Below are 18,631 nucleotides of genomic sequence, written 5' to 3'. Positions count from 1 at the left end.
GGTGCTTCCTGGAGAGGGGGCCTTGATCCAGAGTGGTACATTTGGCAATACTGTGCCATATACAATCAGATCCAGAAAAACCGCGAGGGGTCTTGGTCCAGGGTTCTGTATCCCGGACCGGCAGGCCAGACCACATTCCGAACTGACCGGATAGGCAAAGATTTTATAAAACATGTACAGTCTCTGTTTGTGAGACAAGAGTGCAACATGTGTGTCAATGGCTACATACATGTAAGTACGAGAGATCAACACAAGGACCTTCTTCCTGCACGGGCCGGCCGTAAATCGTATTTCGCCCATTGTGCAGTGACTGATCTAGTTAGTGAGTCAGAGCTTTCTTGTGCGTATTTGGCTGTTCCAGCTCTGAATTTGTCCGGACGTAGCCGCAGGTATCAAAACTCGAGTATCAGTCCGGGTACAATCCGCGCAAGCTGCTAGAGTGGGCCACAGTGATTAGCCCCGTGCAGTGAGTCATCGTGGACATGGCACAACATGTGGAGAGTTTGACGATGTCACGATGCCCTACGTTATCAAGCTGCAGCATAGGTATTTCTATTCCGAGCTAGACAGGTAAGACTGTCTTTCCATCATGTGATATTGGCCCACATGGATACCTGCCAAACATTCCGATTTAGCCCGGCGTCGAGGGTGGTAATGGGCACCCAAAACTGCCAAAAGTGCATTTCTCGCATGCCTCTTGGCTACATTTGTACACAATTTCACATCGAGTTATGTCATCGTCCCGATCTCCGGTTTCCAAAGGCTGGCAGGTACGCACATGATCGTAATAGATCTTCATTTTACGACTTATGAACGTGTACGGCTCGATGAAATCCGATCGTGTGGTGTCCTCTACAAGTTCGTATCCCAGTGCACGTGTTCGCAAGCCTGGGGCTGCATGGCGTTCAGCGCGTACTTGTCTCGCGCGATCGGATTTCATTGCGCACCACCGTGTGTATGTAGGGAAGTAGAGGTACCGGGTCTCTGCTGGTGGCTTGACTCACTTCTTCTTTCCAGGATGGATGAAGGGCTCGCACTGCGTACCGGCGTCCGCGAGCAATCTGAATTCTTGCATTGCTACGAAGACAAAGAGTCCTTATGGTGTGGGTGGCCGAGAAGCCGGGTGCTTCGCGGTAACTCTGGCGAATCTGCAGAGTTGCCCAGGTTATTGAAACCGTGTTGCTTCCCCATACCACTAACCATCCAGCACAACCTAGGAATATGGGACTTGTTCGTTACAACCGTGCATGTCACCATCGAACCAGGAGATGGGGACTCTGGAGAATACCTACAGTGCGTGAGGAACTCACGGACACACGCACAAGTGGCCACAACACGGGATGCCTTTGTCACTTTCTCTGCTCGTGTAGCTGCACTTACCCCGTTGAGAGTCTGGAGGCGAGAGAACGGGATATGAGCGAGACCCGCGGCCGTCTGTGTGTATTCAACTTGAAGTGCCTTGGAGAGTTGGCTACAAAGCGATGTAACATGTGCTGCAACTGCACACTAGATCGTTAGAAGTCCGCATACCAAAACCGGCCGATCGTCCACCACTTTCGCGAGGAATTCACCTTTGGCTTTGCGATGTGTGCGTGTGTATGCATGCACTTTGCGTGCAAGCGGTGAGAGTGAGCAGATCAAAAGAGATAAGCTCGATACGGTTGTGCTCAGTTGGCAAGCTGCGTCTGAATGTGGACGGTGTCCCGACAAGGAGTCTAGATTTCGTCTGTACCTGTAGATGGAGATTAGAGATAAGACAACTGCTGATATTGTGCTGCTCTGCTTCCTGACAAACATTGCGCTGCTGAACATCCGGGACATCTGATTTTGATCGCTAGTGACAGGTAAGGAAGAGAAGGTTATGAAGTGGGGGGAGGTACATGACACATAATTACCCATTCGCCTTGGAAAAGAGAAACTTACTTAGATACTGATGAGGAGGCTAACAAGGACGTATACTGCATGGCTGTTGATAGCTAGCTGATGGTAGACAAGACCTTGAGAATACTACTCTGCCAATAGACTGTGATCCGCGTACATACATGAGTGTGCAAATGGAGTTAAATAATGTAAAAGTCTATAATTATATCCCTTCAAGACCCTCTATCCTGGCTCTGAAAGGACCAATTATACCTAGTTCGGGGAGGTGAGACCTAACAAGGTGGACACAGCTACATTGTACCTCAGTGATTTGTTCGTAGATTGATTGCCTGTAATCTATACTTCGAGAGCTTTGGGAGGGCAAGGTTGCCGTCGCTGGCAATTCCAAGGGCGAACTTTCACAAGAAACTTAGTTTTCACTTCGTTTGCGAGGTGACAGCGATGGGCAACTGCCACTTGTCAAATCCACAACACAGGCACAAGGTTTCTTGGCTGGCTGTGAAAGAAATCTGAGTATTAGACGTCACACTGGCTCTGTGATCTTCTCAGGGCTTTCCGTAAAACACACAACAGGCTCTTTGTCACTGCCAGTTTGTGTCCTCACTACTCGTATGTACATGTTTCCGTGGCATTCCTCGTGTGGAGTTACAGCGTGGGCGGGCGAGGTTGCAATCAGGCTTGCCTATCATAGGGTCTAGTTCTTAGGTTTAACATCGTTAGCGAACTCAGTACGAAGTACATTGCATACAACACAAAAGTTTTGCGTGATCCTGGACTATGCGTGATCCTGGACTATGCGTGATGCTAGACTATGCGTGATCCTGGACTATGCGTGATGCTAGACTGGACACGTTCATGTTCAGCAGAAATCTGCGTTGGACACGCACTGAGGAATGTTGAAAGTTGGTCGCCTTAGCCTTGTTGCTATCGCTAATAACTCATTATCCCAAACCTGAGCTCACGAGGAGTGAAGTGAGATGAAAGGCAGGTGTCCAAGAGTTCTCCACATACTACAATGTACGGCTACTTAGCATCATTGCCGAGCAACGCGCAGAAGCAACACCGCTCCTTCACGTAACCACAAGCAGGCGATGGTGCACAGCTATACGCAGGGGCTCTGTGCGATTCCACACAGTATTAACAATGACCCTAGCATACTCGTGTAGGGATCATTTAAACATGCTACCAGGTGCAGTACAGCATCATTAGAAGTAGTAGAAGCAGGGTCTAACTTGCTCCGCGTTCCTCATGATAATACAGTCCGTATTTATTGAAATAGTTGCTGAAGAGGGTGGTTGCTCCGAACGTTGGAGCTCGCGCTTCTTGCAGACTGACTGACACTTGACGTATGGAGCAGCCAAATTCTTCTACGAATACCGCAGAAGTTGGAACATTTCAGCTCGGAATAGTTACTTTCCAATGTGTTATGACTAGCATCATTAGGGGGGATGGATGGAGAGTTGTGTACTGAGTATGTCAAGGACAGTGCTGTAGACAGAGGTATCAAACAAATCCTGGTCATACTCAGTACACAACTCTCCATCCATCCCCCCCCCCCCCTTCCCCCCCTTCCCCCCCCCCCCCCACACACACACAGTCCATGCTCAACAGGAAGATACACAATATGTCCTGCTGCTACTTCGTAGCCTATCTCAAATTGAGCCAGGTGCCATCTTCACATGGATACGGATATGGAGCCCGGTTTGTTTGGGAGCGTCTAGGCGGTGTCAAGAGCTGCACATGCCAGGACTATTATAATTAGGTGCTGGTATACCAGTCTCCTTCAAAGGTTTGCTATGTAAAGCTATAAAGAGATCGTACAAAGTGTCAGTGAACCCATAGTGCCCGGTGGATACTTTCACCACATAGATGATCATGGATAGTGAAAAAGGAGAGAAGAGCATGGCTCACGGGCGTGGTGTCTCCGCGAGAGAATCTGTGACGAGAGAAACTCTATCCATGATTACCTGAACAAGCGTGGAATGTTTGTCTCAAACCAGCGTTATCATACCGGGTGTTTGCATTAGTGATAATACGACACGGATATCCAGCGTATACACAAACTGAGTTTCTTAGATTAAGTTAATAACGCTGATCGGTACGGATATGAGAGAGAGTTAGATCATTATAATTTCCGCTTCACTGATAGCCTTCGCGTAGAGTGCCGATACTGGCGATAGTGACAACATTTCGTGAGCAGTGTTGCGCTCTTTGTCTGTACGTATATGCACATAATTCAACTGCGAGACTTGGATTTGATTACTGTGCCCCCCCCCCCTCCCCAGAGCAAAGCAGTAACAAGAAATCTATTCTGCATGTGTTACTGAAAAACTGAGATGGAAAGGTGTATACGCTGTATTGTTTGATTGGCTAGTATCAGGGAGTCGTAAGATACCGGTATTTTACGACTCCCTGGCTAGTATACACGTACATGTACATGACTGTACATAGAACAGCAGCTGGTATGTGCTTGTGCGTGGACACATGTTCGCAGCAGCAGCAGCAAATCAAACAGTCCCTTGCATTATGTTCCTACTCAATTCCCGGACTGGAGACCATTAATTTTAGACGTCTTCAACCGATGTTGTCAGAACCTGCTCAACTGTGCAGGATATTTCAGAGTCGGTCACGGATATCATTTTAACGATCGCATCGACTTCAATTGACTTAAACAAAAGGCGTGAAGACATGTCGACACCGTTCTTGCACCTTGCATAGTATGCAGTGGAGTGGAAGTCATAAACCTGTCCCTTGGGGGTGAGTTGCCTGAGCGACAAAGTAGCCGTCCTACTTTCACCTGTGCCGTGCGCTACAAATTGCTCTCGGATTATGCCTGATGTCATCCGGATGCTGCTCCTGTGTTGAGGGCAGGATGAGATAGCGAATTTCATGTTGCTGTATATAGTCACGTCTTCTTATAGTTCTATCCACTCATATTCGCAGTTTAATAAGTAATGGCTTCAAGTAGGGTGCTCTGCCAGACGACCTTGCACCTTCTTGGGGTTCCTTAGCCACCTGCCATCACTACCGACAGTGGATGGCATCTCAGAGAACATGTCTGCCTCTTTGGAAGCCACTGCTTTTTGGCCAGGTGATGGCAATAGCTAGGCCAACTTGGTGGATCCAATCACAGTTGCTCCACCACAGTGATTTCTATAGCAATGCACAAGGGCCTCTCTCTATTCCTATAACAGCGTGGTCAAGTATTGAAGTACTAGTAACAGTCAAAACTGAGTCCTGGTGGTGACAGCCAATTTTATCTTCAGACTTCCGCCTTTTCCATTCCCTCAACTACTGAACTGTGATAATAATTCAATAGTTGCCGGCTTCACGGGCCCATGGTACTCACACCAGACAGCAGCGATAACTTCGCACCATCAGAAGCAATCGGATGTGTGAAAATCAAATCCCATTGAGCCCCGGTGCAATCCAAGATTTCTCGTTTACACCTAAACACTCTTCCCGGTATGGAAATACGACTTTCTAGCATTGTCTGCTCACCAATCAACTGACGTATATTAAGGTCATTGCTGCCATACGGGCTGCAATGGTCTTGAAGGTATTTTGATGTCCTGAGTGTCTGCTCACAGCGGGATGCCGTCTGAAATATGCACTGCACTCGGCTCTGCCTCCATGTTCTCAGCAACCGTAGTCCATGCTAAGGCTCCATGTTGGCTCAAACTGCTATGCTTCCTTCAGTGTGAATGTGAATTCCACAGCGCTGAGAATTTAGGAGTGTACAAATAAGCCCCGCACTTTGCACACAGGCGATGAGGCCATTTCTTGAATAGTGTTATCATTAAATGTAGTGCGACTTAAAGTATACTATACAAAGCAAGTAATCAAGCTATGATCAACGCAAAATGGATATTACCACACCGCGGGGGACATACCTCATCGAGTATAGCCATCACGAGAATACTGGTATCAGTGATGAATATCAGACGTAATTTGCAGGCAAATTGCATGCAAATCACCAGTCTTCGACGCTACTCCAGGGCTCTGCAAGGGTACCGACCATCACACACTTCAGCCAGAGACCAGGCATGGAGCGTGCATGCATAGCAGGCATGGACCACTTGCCTAAGGCAGTATGCGCCAACAGAGGCTGCTAATTAACTCGAGGAGATAATCCGATTTGCAGGAATGCTGGCACGATAATTGTGCCCCTTGCACATAACTAGCATTCTATAACACCTGGTCGACAAGTCCTGGCATTGGACTATGAGCGTGCATCTTGAACCTCTCAAGCTAGCTCCACCATGGTGCCAGTACATGACATGACTGTAACATTGTTAGGCAATCATCATGCATGCACCACGTAGTGTACTAGTATTGGAAGTGAGAGATGCCCATTCCAATCAACGCGTGCTACTTTGCTCCCACAATCATTGTAGCCTCATGTAGCATTGTAGGTTCCAAAATATCTATGTATGGCACGTAAGAAATGTATGCATCAAAAAATTGAAAATGCGATGGAAGCTTCGGCGATGCATACAATTATTTAGAAGGATGAAAAATGCCAGCGATAACAATGGCTGATGGCCGAGAGTGACTATCCAGACATCGTGTCTCGTTGAAACCAGCCACCAACCGCCGTTTCCTCACAGGTGTCCTTACCTAGCTCTTTTAACAATTTACCTTTTGAGAAACATACAGGGGTTAGGCGTATGATAGACGGACCAAACACACCTATGAAGGCTCGTTGTATTTGATCGCATCCCTTTCATTTTGGTTGCTCTAGAATTTCCGCTACACCTTGTGTCCAACCTTCACCTGGTCTGCTTAGTGACAGTGCAAGGTCTCACGCTTCTCACCAGCCAAATGTGATGACAGCAAATCCATACAGATGACCGTGTTAACTCGCAGTGGTGTAAAATATAGTACATATGCTTCACTCGTTCTTTTACCAGTTGCGAGATTTGGAGATTGGGTCGTTCAGTTTGACTTCTGCTCGATCCTTTCCGTCTGTTGCGGATGCTGGAGGTCTTGTGCGTCATATGAAGTCAACTGCTGGCCATTCGGCGGCGCATCGTTTCCCACAATCACGCCGTGGCGCCAGAGGGCTGGAGAGCCGCAGCCTACCATCGCTTGTAATCATAATACTACAGGCTGAGTCGTTGCAGCACCGTCCGCACCACCATTTTGACTGACAGCTGCGCATGTACGTCTCCTGGATCCTTGGCTGGAGACCTGCATAACGCATTGCTCTGCCTGCTACTACTACTACAGCATGGCTGCATGTATTGCAGCTCTTCTTGGCAAGCTGATTGTACACGACCTGTACTCGTATAAATATAATTATGTATTGACTATTACCGCCGAAGTCGCAACTTCTAAGTTCGTATGTATTGTATAGTTGCGACAAATACATGATTGTACAGTCTTCGTTTGACAAAAAATACTTCCACTGGTGGACAACTGTACGTGTATCTACAGTAGGCGTACATGTATTGAGCATTGTACTACAAGAATTTAGGTGGCAACACTCAGCTGTCGAAGCTCCGAAGGCATTGGAAGGGACCTGGTGCGCAGCAGCGCAATCCACTGCATTCAGACCATAAAGACTGGAAGCCACTCAGGGCGGCGTGCATTCGTGTAGCCGTTAGGTGAACGCGGTTTCGTTTGACTCGGTGCTAGAACGATCCCGAATTCATCGTTTCTCCTGGCAACCGGCAAAATGAACGGCCCAGCCGGTTCTCCTCTACATAGACCAGTACTTGGAGATTGTTCTTTGTCACTATTACCAGTTCTACTAACGTTCTATAGAGTATAGGTCACTACATGTACAGTGTACCTCCGCTTCAACGACCATTGTATTCATATGACAGCACAATTCTATGGGAACTGCTTGTCGAGAAGTACATGATGCGGAGACCTGCCCGCATCTGCAAACTGTTGTTTTGTGCTGCTCGGCGCAACACTGTCCAACACAGCGATCTGATCATGAACTTCACTCAGTGGCCTACATGATTGTGTTCATGTAGTGCTGTATGGTTCTGCATTCATGCCACTCGAACTAATCCTTATCCAGGTTTCGTTTAGCTCCTAGGCTATTTGCCCAACTTACGAGTCTACCACTTCCATGCACATGTGTAAACAGCGAATATTTCCTGCGATGCAGCCTCGTGGTGCGAAATTCCATTGCAAATATGATTATTCCATGGGATCCCGATAGACGACAGGGACTTCGCAATGAAACACGCTATCTTTTCTTCCCCTGTGTTGTGAGAGGCCACCACACTCGACATGATCTAGAGAGAGGAGATAATCAATTCCGCGATTCCAGGTGTTGCCTGGCTCTGTATTGTCGCTACACTATTTCCCAAGCTAATTAGCATGAATGTGGTATAGCTAGGTCGGTATGATCGTAGGATGGCATGATTCCCCGATGATTGCCTGTACATGCAATGATGTGCATGGTGGACATGACAGCACATGTACAAGCTATCAGTGATTTTGTACATGTACCAGGCATATTGTATTAGCTTGATGGGTAATGTGAAGTGGAGACGTGCCAAGTCACTAGGTAGTTATTTGTAGGTATTCTTTGTGGTCCCCGCTCACAACAACACACTCTGCTGCAACAGAGTTTGTTGTCCAGAGCACGTCGGCTCAGCAATGACAAAGTGGTGATCGTGGTGATGTGGAGATTATACGATATTTAATAAAAGGAGAATAACTGACTAAGAGAATGTAGGGATATGGTTCAAGTAGGTATGGAATGTTTAGGAAAGCTTCAGCAGTTCGGTGTGTGTATGCACATCTGAGTGTGTGTGTGTGTGTGTGTGTGTGTGTGTGTGTGTGTGTGTGTGTGTGTGTGTGTGTGTGTGCGGGCGCGTGTGTGTGGTGAAATGTTAGAGAAGCGAGAGCGGATGGGTAGCGCGCTGAAATTACATACATGTACTTGAGCCTCTCTACGCAAGTAGCCAATTGCCACAGCGGCCAATTCGAAAACGTCAAACAAATAATACAAGGTACATACATGTACATGACACATGGTACAGTTGGCTAATTATACCAAATAATTTGACACCAAAAGTTAGGTTCGTGGGAACGTTGTCTAGTCCTGATTGCATTGGGAGTGCAACTCAAATAGAAACGGAGTTATCATTCTTGTTTCTACTGGATGGTTTCGTAGACACCCAGACCTTGTATTGCTTGTAACTGTGGGAGCACTGTGCAGCTGCTGAAGGCCTGTTCAGTTGCCATCGCTTTGACGCCAAGTTGGCTTCCTTTTCAGTTGGAGAATGCGGCGAAATGCGTGACAGCATGTCATGATACGCATTTTGTCACTTACCACTGGGATACTGCCATAGGCGGTATTCTCAACTCGAAGTTTTCACGAGGAGAACGTCTAAATCACAAGTATCACCTGTCTGGTCTATGCCTATGGGGAGTGATGCGGATGAACAATTTCAGTTGCCAGTGACTTTGTTCCAGCTTTGTGTGCTGCCAATTCACAATCTAGGTACTAGGTAGCCTGAGCATTGCTAATGGCGGTGCTAACTAGTGTGCAACGTGAAAATAGCGAGGTGTCATGCTTCAATCTTATCCAAACTGAACATTGTCACTCTCGTACACCAAACATTCTCCGTGTTCCTCCCCGCCCCAGGTACACACACTGACAGTTCCTTATCGTTTAATTAATAGTCATCATCCACTTCAAACGTTAGAAAAAATGTAAAAATCTACCTGAAGGTAGTCGGACGGGTTTTATTGGACGAAGCTAGGCAGCAGCTAGCCATGCTGCATGCATCACCTAGGGCAGGAGGAACATAATTATGGTACGCTGTCAGACTGGACCCTGCACTTTCGGCGAATCATGACATAATACATTGTATTATGTTCATGCACTGCACCTTCCTAAGCTGGTTGTGTTTCTCAACGCAATTATAATAGCCTGCTGTAACGCGGACGTGTAAACTTTACTTTTGACTGCATCGTTAGAAGGATCACCAATCTCAAATGCGTTGGCGTTCTTGCACTGGTAAAGGCAGATATTCCTGACTGTATTTTAAGACTATAGGACTGTCTAGCAGATGTCTTGAAGCAGGTTTCCGTGTGATCGGCTTGGGAAGTGCCAGCAGGCCAGGGGGAGATGTGTGAAGCGCCGCCAGGCACACTACCCCATGCTGTACATGACTGGCGTGCATGAGGCGAGGACCTGCGATGGCTGCGGGGCCCTGACCCTACGCCAACCACAGGAAACGCAAATGTTACCCTGAGTGGGCGCGCGAAATGCACCGCAGGCCTCGGTCTGTCGCGCAGAGCAATTCGGTTACACACAATGTACACGTGCACATGTAGTACCAGTACGTATGTATCTGTGTGCGTGTCTAGGTGGCATCCAATCTGCTTGCATATACTGATTACAACGCTGGTAATATCCGCTGGACCCGCCACAGCAACATCATCCCGACTCCGCTGATCTTGGAAGCTCTCACGTGCCCCAAATACGACAATAGCTAACGTCAGCGTTGCAGATACTGAAATAGGTAAAACCCAAAGGTCTCGAGAAAGCTAGCTGCATGTCGGGTAGTGCGGGTGTGGTATGTAGGAACTGTGTCGAAACTCAATCAATACCACAGCGGCCTGCAGCTTATCAGCTCTGATCCCGAGGCAGAAGCGTTTTCGGTTTTCAACCATCCCCGCGCTGAGGCCATTCTGTCGTTCCGAACACAATCAGAGAGATTTCTAGTTCAGCTTTCTCTCTTGCTGGCCGCAAAGACAATCCACGGCATGATCGATCGCAACGGTTTCTGTGAGTCCATTGGAAGTAATTCAAAGTCCTAAGTGAGGTCCTCAAGTGTTAGGTGCTAGCTACAACTGGATAGTATGTAAAGTTAGCTGAGCTGGTTGATCATTTCGTGACTCACGTGATAGCGGCTATCCAACGCTCTCCAGTGATATTGTGTTGTTCGCCTTGGTGCCATTTCTCTCATGAGTAGTCTGTGCACGGGCAGCTTTCCATCAGTTGGCTAGCATTGTCCCATTGCGTGAAACAGAAAGTGATCGTGGTAGTGTTCGCGCTCCCCATAGATCTCGTACTGAACTCTGTTACTATATCCAGAGAGACCGGCGCAAGACGAAGCCATTTGACTAGAGACCTAGCGCAGAGTGAAGATCCAGTGGAGTGGATTACCGTTTGCCTCGTGTGTGAGGCCACACTAAACTTCACAAAGATCTTCTCCCAGAGCCTCTGCATCCTTAGTCGTGGTTGCGCCACATGTTCACTGGACGACGTTAAACAGAGGCGAAGTCTTATGCAAACTAGTTCCGGCGTTCCTGTTGGATACGATATTTCAGCGTTTTGTCAGGACGTTTCATCTCCAGTAAGTGTTGTAGTACATCCGCTACTCTAGTCTCTAGTGGTTAGGTAAAAACGTCTACTTTCTACATGTTGTACTACTATAACTATCCAGGTGCTGCCAATGACATTCCGTGTCGAATAGTACGAGAGCGTATACCGTTTGTCCTTTTCCTCGTAATGTCACTCTCACATACTGTGACATAGTGCATGATGATATCACATGATAATGACTGCACAGTAGCTCAGAAGTACATGTACATGTAGTGGATTCTTCAGACTACTGTGTGTCTGTACAGACTCCATAACAATGGTAATGTACAATGTAGGCTTAGGATACTGGAGTGCATAGTGAAAGGTGACATTGGGCACTCCCTTGAGGCTTTGGATGACTGCATTGTACTTTAAATACTGTACGTCAGTAGGCGGCTTGTACTGCTCACACACTGCTCAATACGTGGACTTATACTGCTCATACAGTGCGGTCAATACCAGGAACAGAGCTCTCTAGAGCAGAAGTCGGAACGTATGGAGTTTGAATAATACCCAGTACAACAGTGAAGTAGTCTGAATAGCGTGAATAAGCAGGTCACGTCTAGTTTGAGTTTCCACGCCTAGCCTGGAAGTCCTGTACTGCTGCTTGTCCTGCACTGGGGCTTCCAAAGTTGTGCAAAGTCGAGAGATGGATGGCTTAGACGTGATGTGATGAGACGAGGTGTACTTGGATTCGCCGATTATCCGTCTCTGGAATGGCATACGACTAGGGATTGCCACTGCTTTTGAAGAAAATGTATGGCGTATGGATCCCGGTGACTGGATAAACATGGCTCGTGACAGTGTGTGTTCTGATGTGATGTAAACTCCAGTTTATCATACTTTTGCTTGATATCGTTATGCTTCAAGACCACACATGACGGTGTACATGCGAACGCGCAAACGAAGTAAAAGTGCTTTGAAGTATGGTGGCTTCTTTGGAACATGCACATGTACACGGGGTCGCATGTCATTGAGCTGCTGCAATCAATTACTTACGTGTACATGTACATACCATTGTGTCGTACTTCGCACAGGAGACAATAATAGTAATTAAATTAAATTTAAATAACTATTGCCGCTGGGCCGTGACGTGCACAAGTAGAAGTACAATGTGTGTGGCCAGGCCTAGACCTAGGTCAGGATGCTGGCACCGACATCATACAGATAATATTATTTTGCTTGTCGCCTTGACGCTGGCCAGTGTTCGAGCTAATCGGTGATGAAGGCAAGCTAGGCGTTTTCGCTCATGTTCCATGCCATGCAATGGAATGCTATCTTCCGACACGAAATTGAAGTGCAACTGACATAGATATCAGTAAGAAAGGGCGTCTCACTCACAGCGCCTCACTCTTTTCAAGTCATCAATCCTTTTATGCCGCAGCGAATGCAAATCATCTCTTGAAGCCTTTGCACAAGCACGTAGTCTTATCTCCTGTTTTTCGTTTTTGTGAGTGTGTGGGAAAGAAACAGAACACCAAGTACTAGCCACAGCCCCGACAATTAACAATATTACGCCTCCGAATGTCAGGCGGAGGAAAAGCGTAGCACTAAAACTGTGCTGGATCGTTGTGGCACTGCGCTCAGCATGGCTTCCGACGGGTCGTTTGGCTTTGGGTTTCCCTCTGAAGACTGAAGTGTTGAGCCGGATCATGATGTCATGATGCGGATCATGATGTCATGATGCGGATCATGATATCATGACGGCAGTTTGTACATGTACGTGCTAGTAGTTGCTCACCAGCATTCACTGTTGAGTTTGAGTACAGTCTTGGGTATTATTGTGTCAAGTACAAGTACATGTACATGATTGCACGAAGACTACACACCAGTAGTACTCTGTGGTTATGTTCAGGAGTATGCATATACTGTACCATAATTATAGTGATGTTTGGCACATTCCGCTCTCCAATAATTGATGGGAATATCCGGGTTTCGCCCAGTATTTGTTATACTCTATACATCTGAGCAAGTGGTACAGGGCGGGGGGGGGGGTGGTCAATAGGTACCCCAGGTGGACTCCTGGGGTACGTGTATATTCCTTCATGTTATCAGTATCGAGCAAGAGGGGGGGGGGGTTGTAGCGTCCTTCTGGTAGACTAGGAATGCCCCATAGGCACCCCAGGCACCGTCGCGTTTTCAGGACAGGCCAACACCATAGCTCAGGCCCTCCATGGAGACCATTTCACTCTGGTATCCGCCAAGAGCTACTGACCATCGCAGTCTGTAAACAATTGACTAAATAATAGAGATATGACCATACAGAGTAGGTTAAGTCCTCTCTGTGCACAACGTTCTCAATGCCCAAAAGGGAAGAGATTCCTTAAAAGTAAGGTGGAACAAAATTTTATCGCGACTCCGTTTTTCATCATTATACAGGAACCCATTCCCCGCTTGATATTAGAATACCAGTAAAATCCAGAGATGCAATCAATTTTGTTCCACCTTGCTTGTAAGCAAGGATCACATATAAATATAATGGTTGCTGGCAACTTGCTGCACTGCTGAGTCCTTCATATATAAAATTAATGTGTTTGTGCTGTCAACAGTCGTGACCACCATTTTCTTGTGACCATACATGTATACAGTCATACTGAAGTAATAATATTATAAACAAGACACATTCAAGAAGACCGCATAATAGAGTGACCATGTTTAGTGGTATGTGAATAATTTGACCATATACATACCCAGGCCAACCTGTGGAGGAGGGTCTTGCGGGTGGGCGGGAGATTACAGGGGGTCTGTCCAAGCCTACAAGGTTCCCTTGTTAGTCCTATTTCCAAGTCACATTTAGCTTTTGCTGAGAGCGAACTCCCTTTCACTTATGCTCTCCTGTGCTCTTTGCTGTCGTTTGTACGTGTACCTGTATCACAGGCGTTGGCGTAGTGCTGGATAGCCCTGTATGAACTGACCTTCAACGATCGTGGAGAGATCTTTCATAGAAGGTCCTTATCTGGACGCTACTAGTGACGACGTAGACACACTGCGTGGCTGTAGTGACGTGTTCACCGGATCAGAGAGAGAACAACAACTCCTGTCTGGCTGTATAGCACCTGAGGGAGAAAGAGAATAGAATTTATCTGCTGAGCTGTCGTCCACGGTCCAGCTGCACAATGTCTCTACCCATACTGCTGTCCTTGCTGCTGTTGCAAACAGTACATGTCCTCGGTCATTTCGATCAGCACTCATCTTCACCATTAGCCGAAGAGTTTCTAGCAGCAGATCGTCCACTGAAGTGTCAGCGGATGAAGAACCGCTTTGGGAAAATATGCTCTAGCTACGGTTACAACATGACGATGATGCCTAACCTGCTCAATCATCAGCGACAGAAGGAAGCCTATGCGCACTTTCAGGGCTATGCGCGTCTGCTGGAATCGCGCTGCTCTCCGGATCTGCCGTTCTTGCTGTGCGCTTTCCACTTTCCGATGTGCTCGGATGCTGGACGCAGCGACGCCACCAGTGCCTTTGCTCCCGACCTGATCGTACCATGCCGGGGCCTGTGCGAGAGAGTGAGAGACAGCTGCCTGCCCACCATGGCACAGCATGGGTTCTTCTGGCCAGAGCAGATGCAGTGTGAGAAGTTGCAGATTAAGCCGCTGGTACGCACTCGGGAAGGAGAGCGCATCGCTTGTGTGGATCGGCCGTCAGGAGAAACAGTGACCGACCCACGTAAGTATAATAATAATAGTAGTGCAAGTTCAATTCTTGGAAACAGAGTAAAAACCACATATGCGATGCCATGTAACACGATCCAGGATCTGAGAAAATATACCTCCTGGATTCAGTGTCAGAAGTGGACTATCACCAGTCTGGAGTTTCGATCTTTTGATCTAATTCTTCTTGCTGATCAAGATAGTGTAACGTGTTTTTCTAGCTTTAAAGAATACCCCATCTATTGTACAATAGTCGAATGAACATTGTCCAGACCCTTACACTAGTTACAGAGACCATGGCTGATATGTGGTGCAAGGACTTGTATACCAGTAAATACCCAATAGAGATCAACATCAGCACCATGTGTAAGCTGCTGTCAATAGCGCCATAATCGCGTATTCCAAGTCATGCAAAATGCAGGGGACCGTCAGCTTGCCCTGTGAATATGGATACTCTACTGCGATAGGGCTACTGCAGACCTTCTTTTACGAATTGGGAGCGTGGTTTTCAAATTAAAAAAGGTGAAGTTGGGATGCTTGATACTTCATCTGGCAGTAATTAACAAACTGTATGTCATTGCTGACATGTCGCAGACATAAAGCCCGCCAATACTGCCAGCTACAGAGAAAAATTGCTCATATAGAATTTGGGAGGATAATAGCGTCGAGATTAGTGTTCCTTTTATCCGTTTCTCCATTCCTTGACCACAAAGTAATAATTATACATTATGTAGAGCGGTTCTGACATTGCGTATTGGCTGCAAATGATGAGACCATGGCTTGTGTTGTTTCTGTCCACTCTGTGCAGCCACATGTCCACCTATCTCGTGTGATACGGTCAAGTTGAAGAAGAAAACGTTCAGCAAAGGCCTCTTCCACTTTGGTGAGTATATACTGCGAAGAAAACCTGGTGGTCATTTATAATAGTTGTTAGCTCCAGAACCGAGTAGACATAGACTTTGTTCGCAGTATTGTATTGTTTCCCAGAAAGTGAATAAAATCTGTCAAGGCAACCACTCGGAGAAGGCGACCAACTGTCCAAGGGAACCGCTACCACCAGGACCAAGGGTTGTCAATTTCATTCAAATGCCCTGGAGCAGGAGACCGCCTGTACACAGCGACCACATTTTGGAGGTCCCTTGAGCGGTCGCTTTGCACAGGTCTCACTGTACATGTATTGCGTTGTGGTATTGTATTGTATTTTATGATTTTACTTGGGCATTCCCAACAGACCCTAAGGTCTTCTTACAGGGCACCCATGGTGGTGTTTCACGTCTTTCCTCTGCAATGCATAATAGATCCTAGAATACGCCTTACCTAACGCATACAAACAAACATATCCATTTGTGTGCTATTATTGACTGCAGCCATCGAGGCATCGTACCTGGGCGGATTTTTGCAGAATGACCGCAAGGAGTTGCAAGTACGTTTGTCCAATATCCATCACTTCTGCAGCCTGGCACCGGACAGTGCCTCGAAACTCCAGATTGGCTCCATGATAGCACTGCGAACAGAGCAGGCTGACCTCTGCTCCTGCCCCGACCTGGAAACAGGGGCGACCTACCTCTTTACCGGGCACTTTGACCAGCAGGGACGCATGAACGTAGACTCGCACAGAAGCATGATGAGTCTGGTGGGCTCACGGTCGCAGTCCAAGCAAAGTCGGCGCGTAAAGAAATGGATGAAGCGTTTCTGCAAGCGATCCACCCTTTCCTTCCTCGCTCCACCCACGGAGTGATCTGATTCGAAATTATCAGAAACTCTTCCTCTCTTTTTACCTTTTTTTCTCCATATTTCGTGTTTATTCTGCATAATTATAAGATACAATAATAAACAGGTAGCTGTAAGTGGGGTACATCTTGAGTATATCAATAATTATGTTTCAATAATGAGATAAAGGTCACATGATTTGCTTCGCTTGGCCACTTTCTTGTCCGCTGGCCGAAGCACATCTATTATTTAATGCCTATCCCAGTTCAAACCTACTTGTACGTACATGTATGTGAATGAAGGAAACATGCATGCGTGTCATCTGCACTGGATTATGGAGATCATGGAAGTGGCTCCATTGGTAATAAGTAATGTACTGGTGGTGAGTCTGACCACCTTGAACTGAATTCAGACTAACCTAAGTATTACACCATCTGTCTTTGTCCATGAGTTCATGTCTATGTTCGATGCCACTCTGCGTGACGTTTGCCTGTTATGCTGGAATTGCATTGCAAACACAGATGGTCTGTGTTCATGCGACGATATCGTATTTAGATTGCTCTAGTGCGAGATTGACCTTTGAGAAATAATTGCTGAGAACCATTTGCTGGCAGATTTTCCATGATTGCAATCTACATGTAGATAATATGATTATAAGCATAATTTCTTAGATTGTACAAGTAAGCATATACTGTGCACATGGCAATGAATACATGGACCTGCACCAACACAGGTACAAAGAAGGGATACTTAATTCAGAGTTTCTCACCTGCGCTGCCCCTCGAGTCTCCTCTCCCTCTGTGGGTGGGGCAAGCGCTCCCTTTTTCCGAGGTCATCAGCAACAGAGATACAGTACCTTTGAAGGATCCGGCCAGTCTGTGATGCAGGGAGAGCGGAGCTGAAAAGCAGTGATAACAAATGCCATGCACTAACTTACTCGCAAGGAGGCATGCTCCTGCAACCGAATGAGTTTATTGCCAGTCACTAGCTCACAAGCAGTCACAAACATCAAACCAAACGTTTTAGGGCTTGAAAGTGCTACGTCACAGCATAGCAACAATTTCAAAAATTCAAAAACTGGATCCACTTGGACCAGTTTTTGTATGGATCCAAGCACATTTCAAGCCGTCTTACTCACAGCAAGGTGATGCAGCCAGGGAAACTGACTGATTTGGCTAATGGGGGCGGGGTGACAACTGGTGGCGAAATAAAAGTCACACCTGCATGCGACATGAGTGGGTTGCTATGCACCCACATACTTAGGCAATAGCAAAGTCACACCTTAGTGGATCCAAAATAGAAATCTGATGTCAACTTACTACTCCCTGGGCGTTTTTGACGTCATCACTTTCAAGCCCTATTGGGACAGGTGGGGGGGGGGGGGCTGCAAGCCAAGCGCTTACCACCAATGCTGAATAAGCAGTATACAGTAGTAGCCACCAACGGCTAGTGACCATGCAATGCATGCATGGGGGTCTGTGAACAATTTGACCATATTATAGAGATGCGACCATACAGAGTAGGTTTAAAAAAGTTCTCAGGTCTGTGCACAAAGTGCTTCAAGATATTTTTACTGCGATCGGTGTTTCACTACAATAACAAGAACCCATTCCTCGCTTGATATTAGAATAAAAAAATCCTGATAATCGTGCAAGAGTAAAATTCGGAGATGCAATATACATGTATGGTGCTCCACCTAACTTGTACAGCAACGACCACAATCGATGGTTGCTGGGCTGATGAGTCCTGCATTGTCGCCAGTCGTGACCACCATGTTCTTGTGACCATAATATTATAACAACAAGACACCGTGAAGACGACTGCATATAGGGCGACCATGTTTAGTGGTGTGTGAACGATTTGACCATGTATATACCCAGCCTGCCCTGTGGAGGAGGGTCTTGCAAGGGGGGGGGGGGAGATTACAGGGGGTCTGTCCATCCAAACCTACAAGGTTCCCTTGTTAGTTCTATTTCCAAGTCACATTTAGCTTTTGCTGAGAGCGAACTCCCTTTCACTTATGCTCTCTTGGGCTCTTTGC

At 46.9% G+C, this 18,631-nt stretch overlaps 1 protein-coding gene across 3 annotated transcripts; it reads left to right on the top strand.

Annotated features, from left to right (window-relative positions):
• Window positions 1-382: 382 nt before the first annotated feature.
• On the top strand, window positions 383-17,253 carry LOC135828158 (secreted frizzled-related protein 3-like). Of its 3 annotated transcripts, none has more exons than XM_065340604.1 (4): window positions 383-570; window positions 14,102-14,896; window positions 15,689-15,763; window positions 16,248-17,253. In XM_065340604.1, the coding sequence occupies exons 2-4, from the start codon at window positions 14,341-14,343 to the stop codon at window positions 16,616-16,618; spliced, it is 1,002 nt and encodes a 333-aa protein (XP_065196676.1). In that variant the 5' UTR covers window positions 383-570; window positions 14,102-14,340; the 3' UTR covers window positions 16,619-17,253. The 3 variants fall into 3 exon arrangements, with proteins under 3 accessions (XP_065196676.1, XP_065196673.1, XP_065196674.1); XM_065340601.1 differs by lacking the exon at window positions 383-570 and adding an exon at window positions 1,567-1,844; XM_065340602.1 differs by lacking the exon at window positions 383-570 and adding an exon at window positions 10,332-11,216.
• Window positions 17,254-18,631: the final 1,378 nt, after the last annotated feature.

Source organism: Sycon ciliatum, chromosome 12, assembly GCF_964019385.1.
Source record: "Sycon ciliatum chromosome 12, ocSycCili1.1, whole genome shotgun sequence".
In the NCBI taxonomy this organism is placed as follows: Eukaryota; Metazoa; Porifera; class Calcarea; order Leucosolenida; family Sycettidae; genus Sycon; species Sycon ciliatum.
The sequence above is the reverse complement of the archived record's forward strand: the minus strand, read 5'-3'. Positions and strand labels throughout refer to the sequence as shown.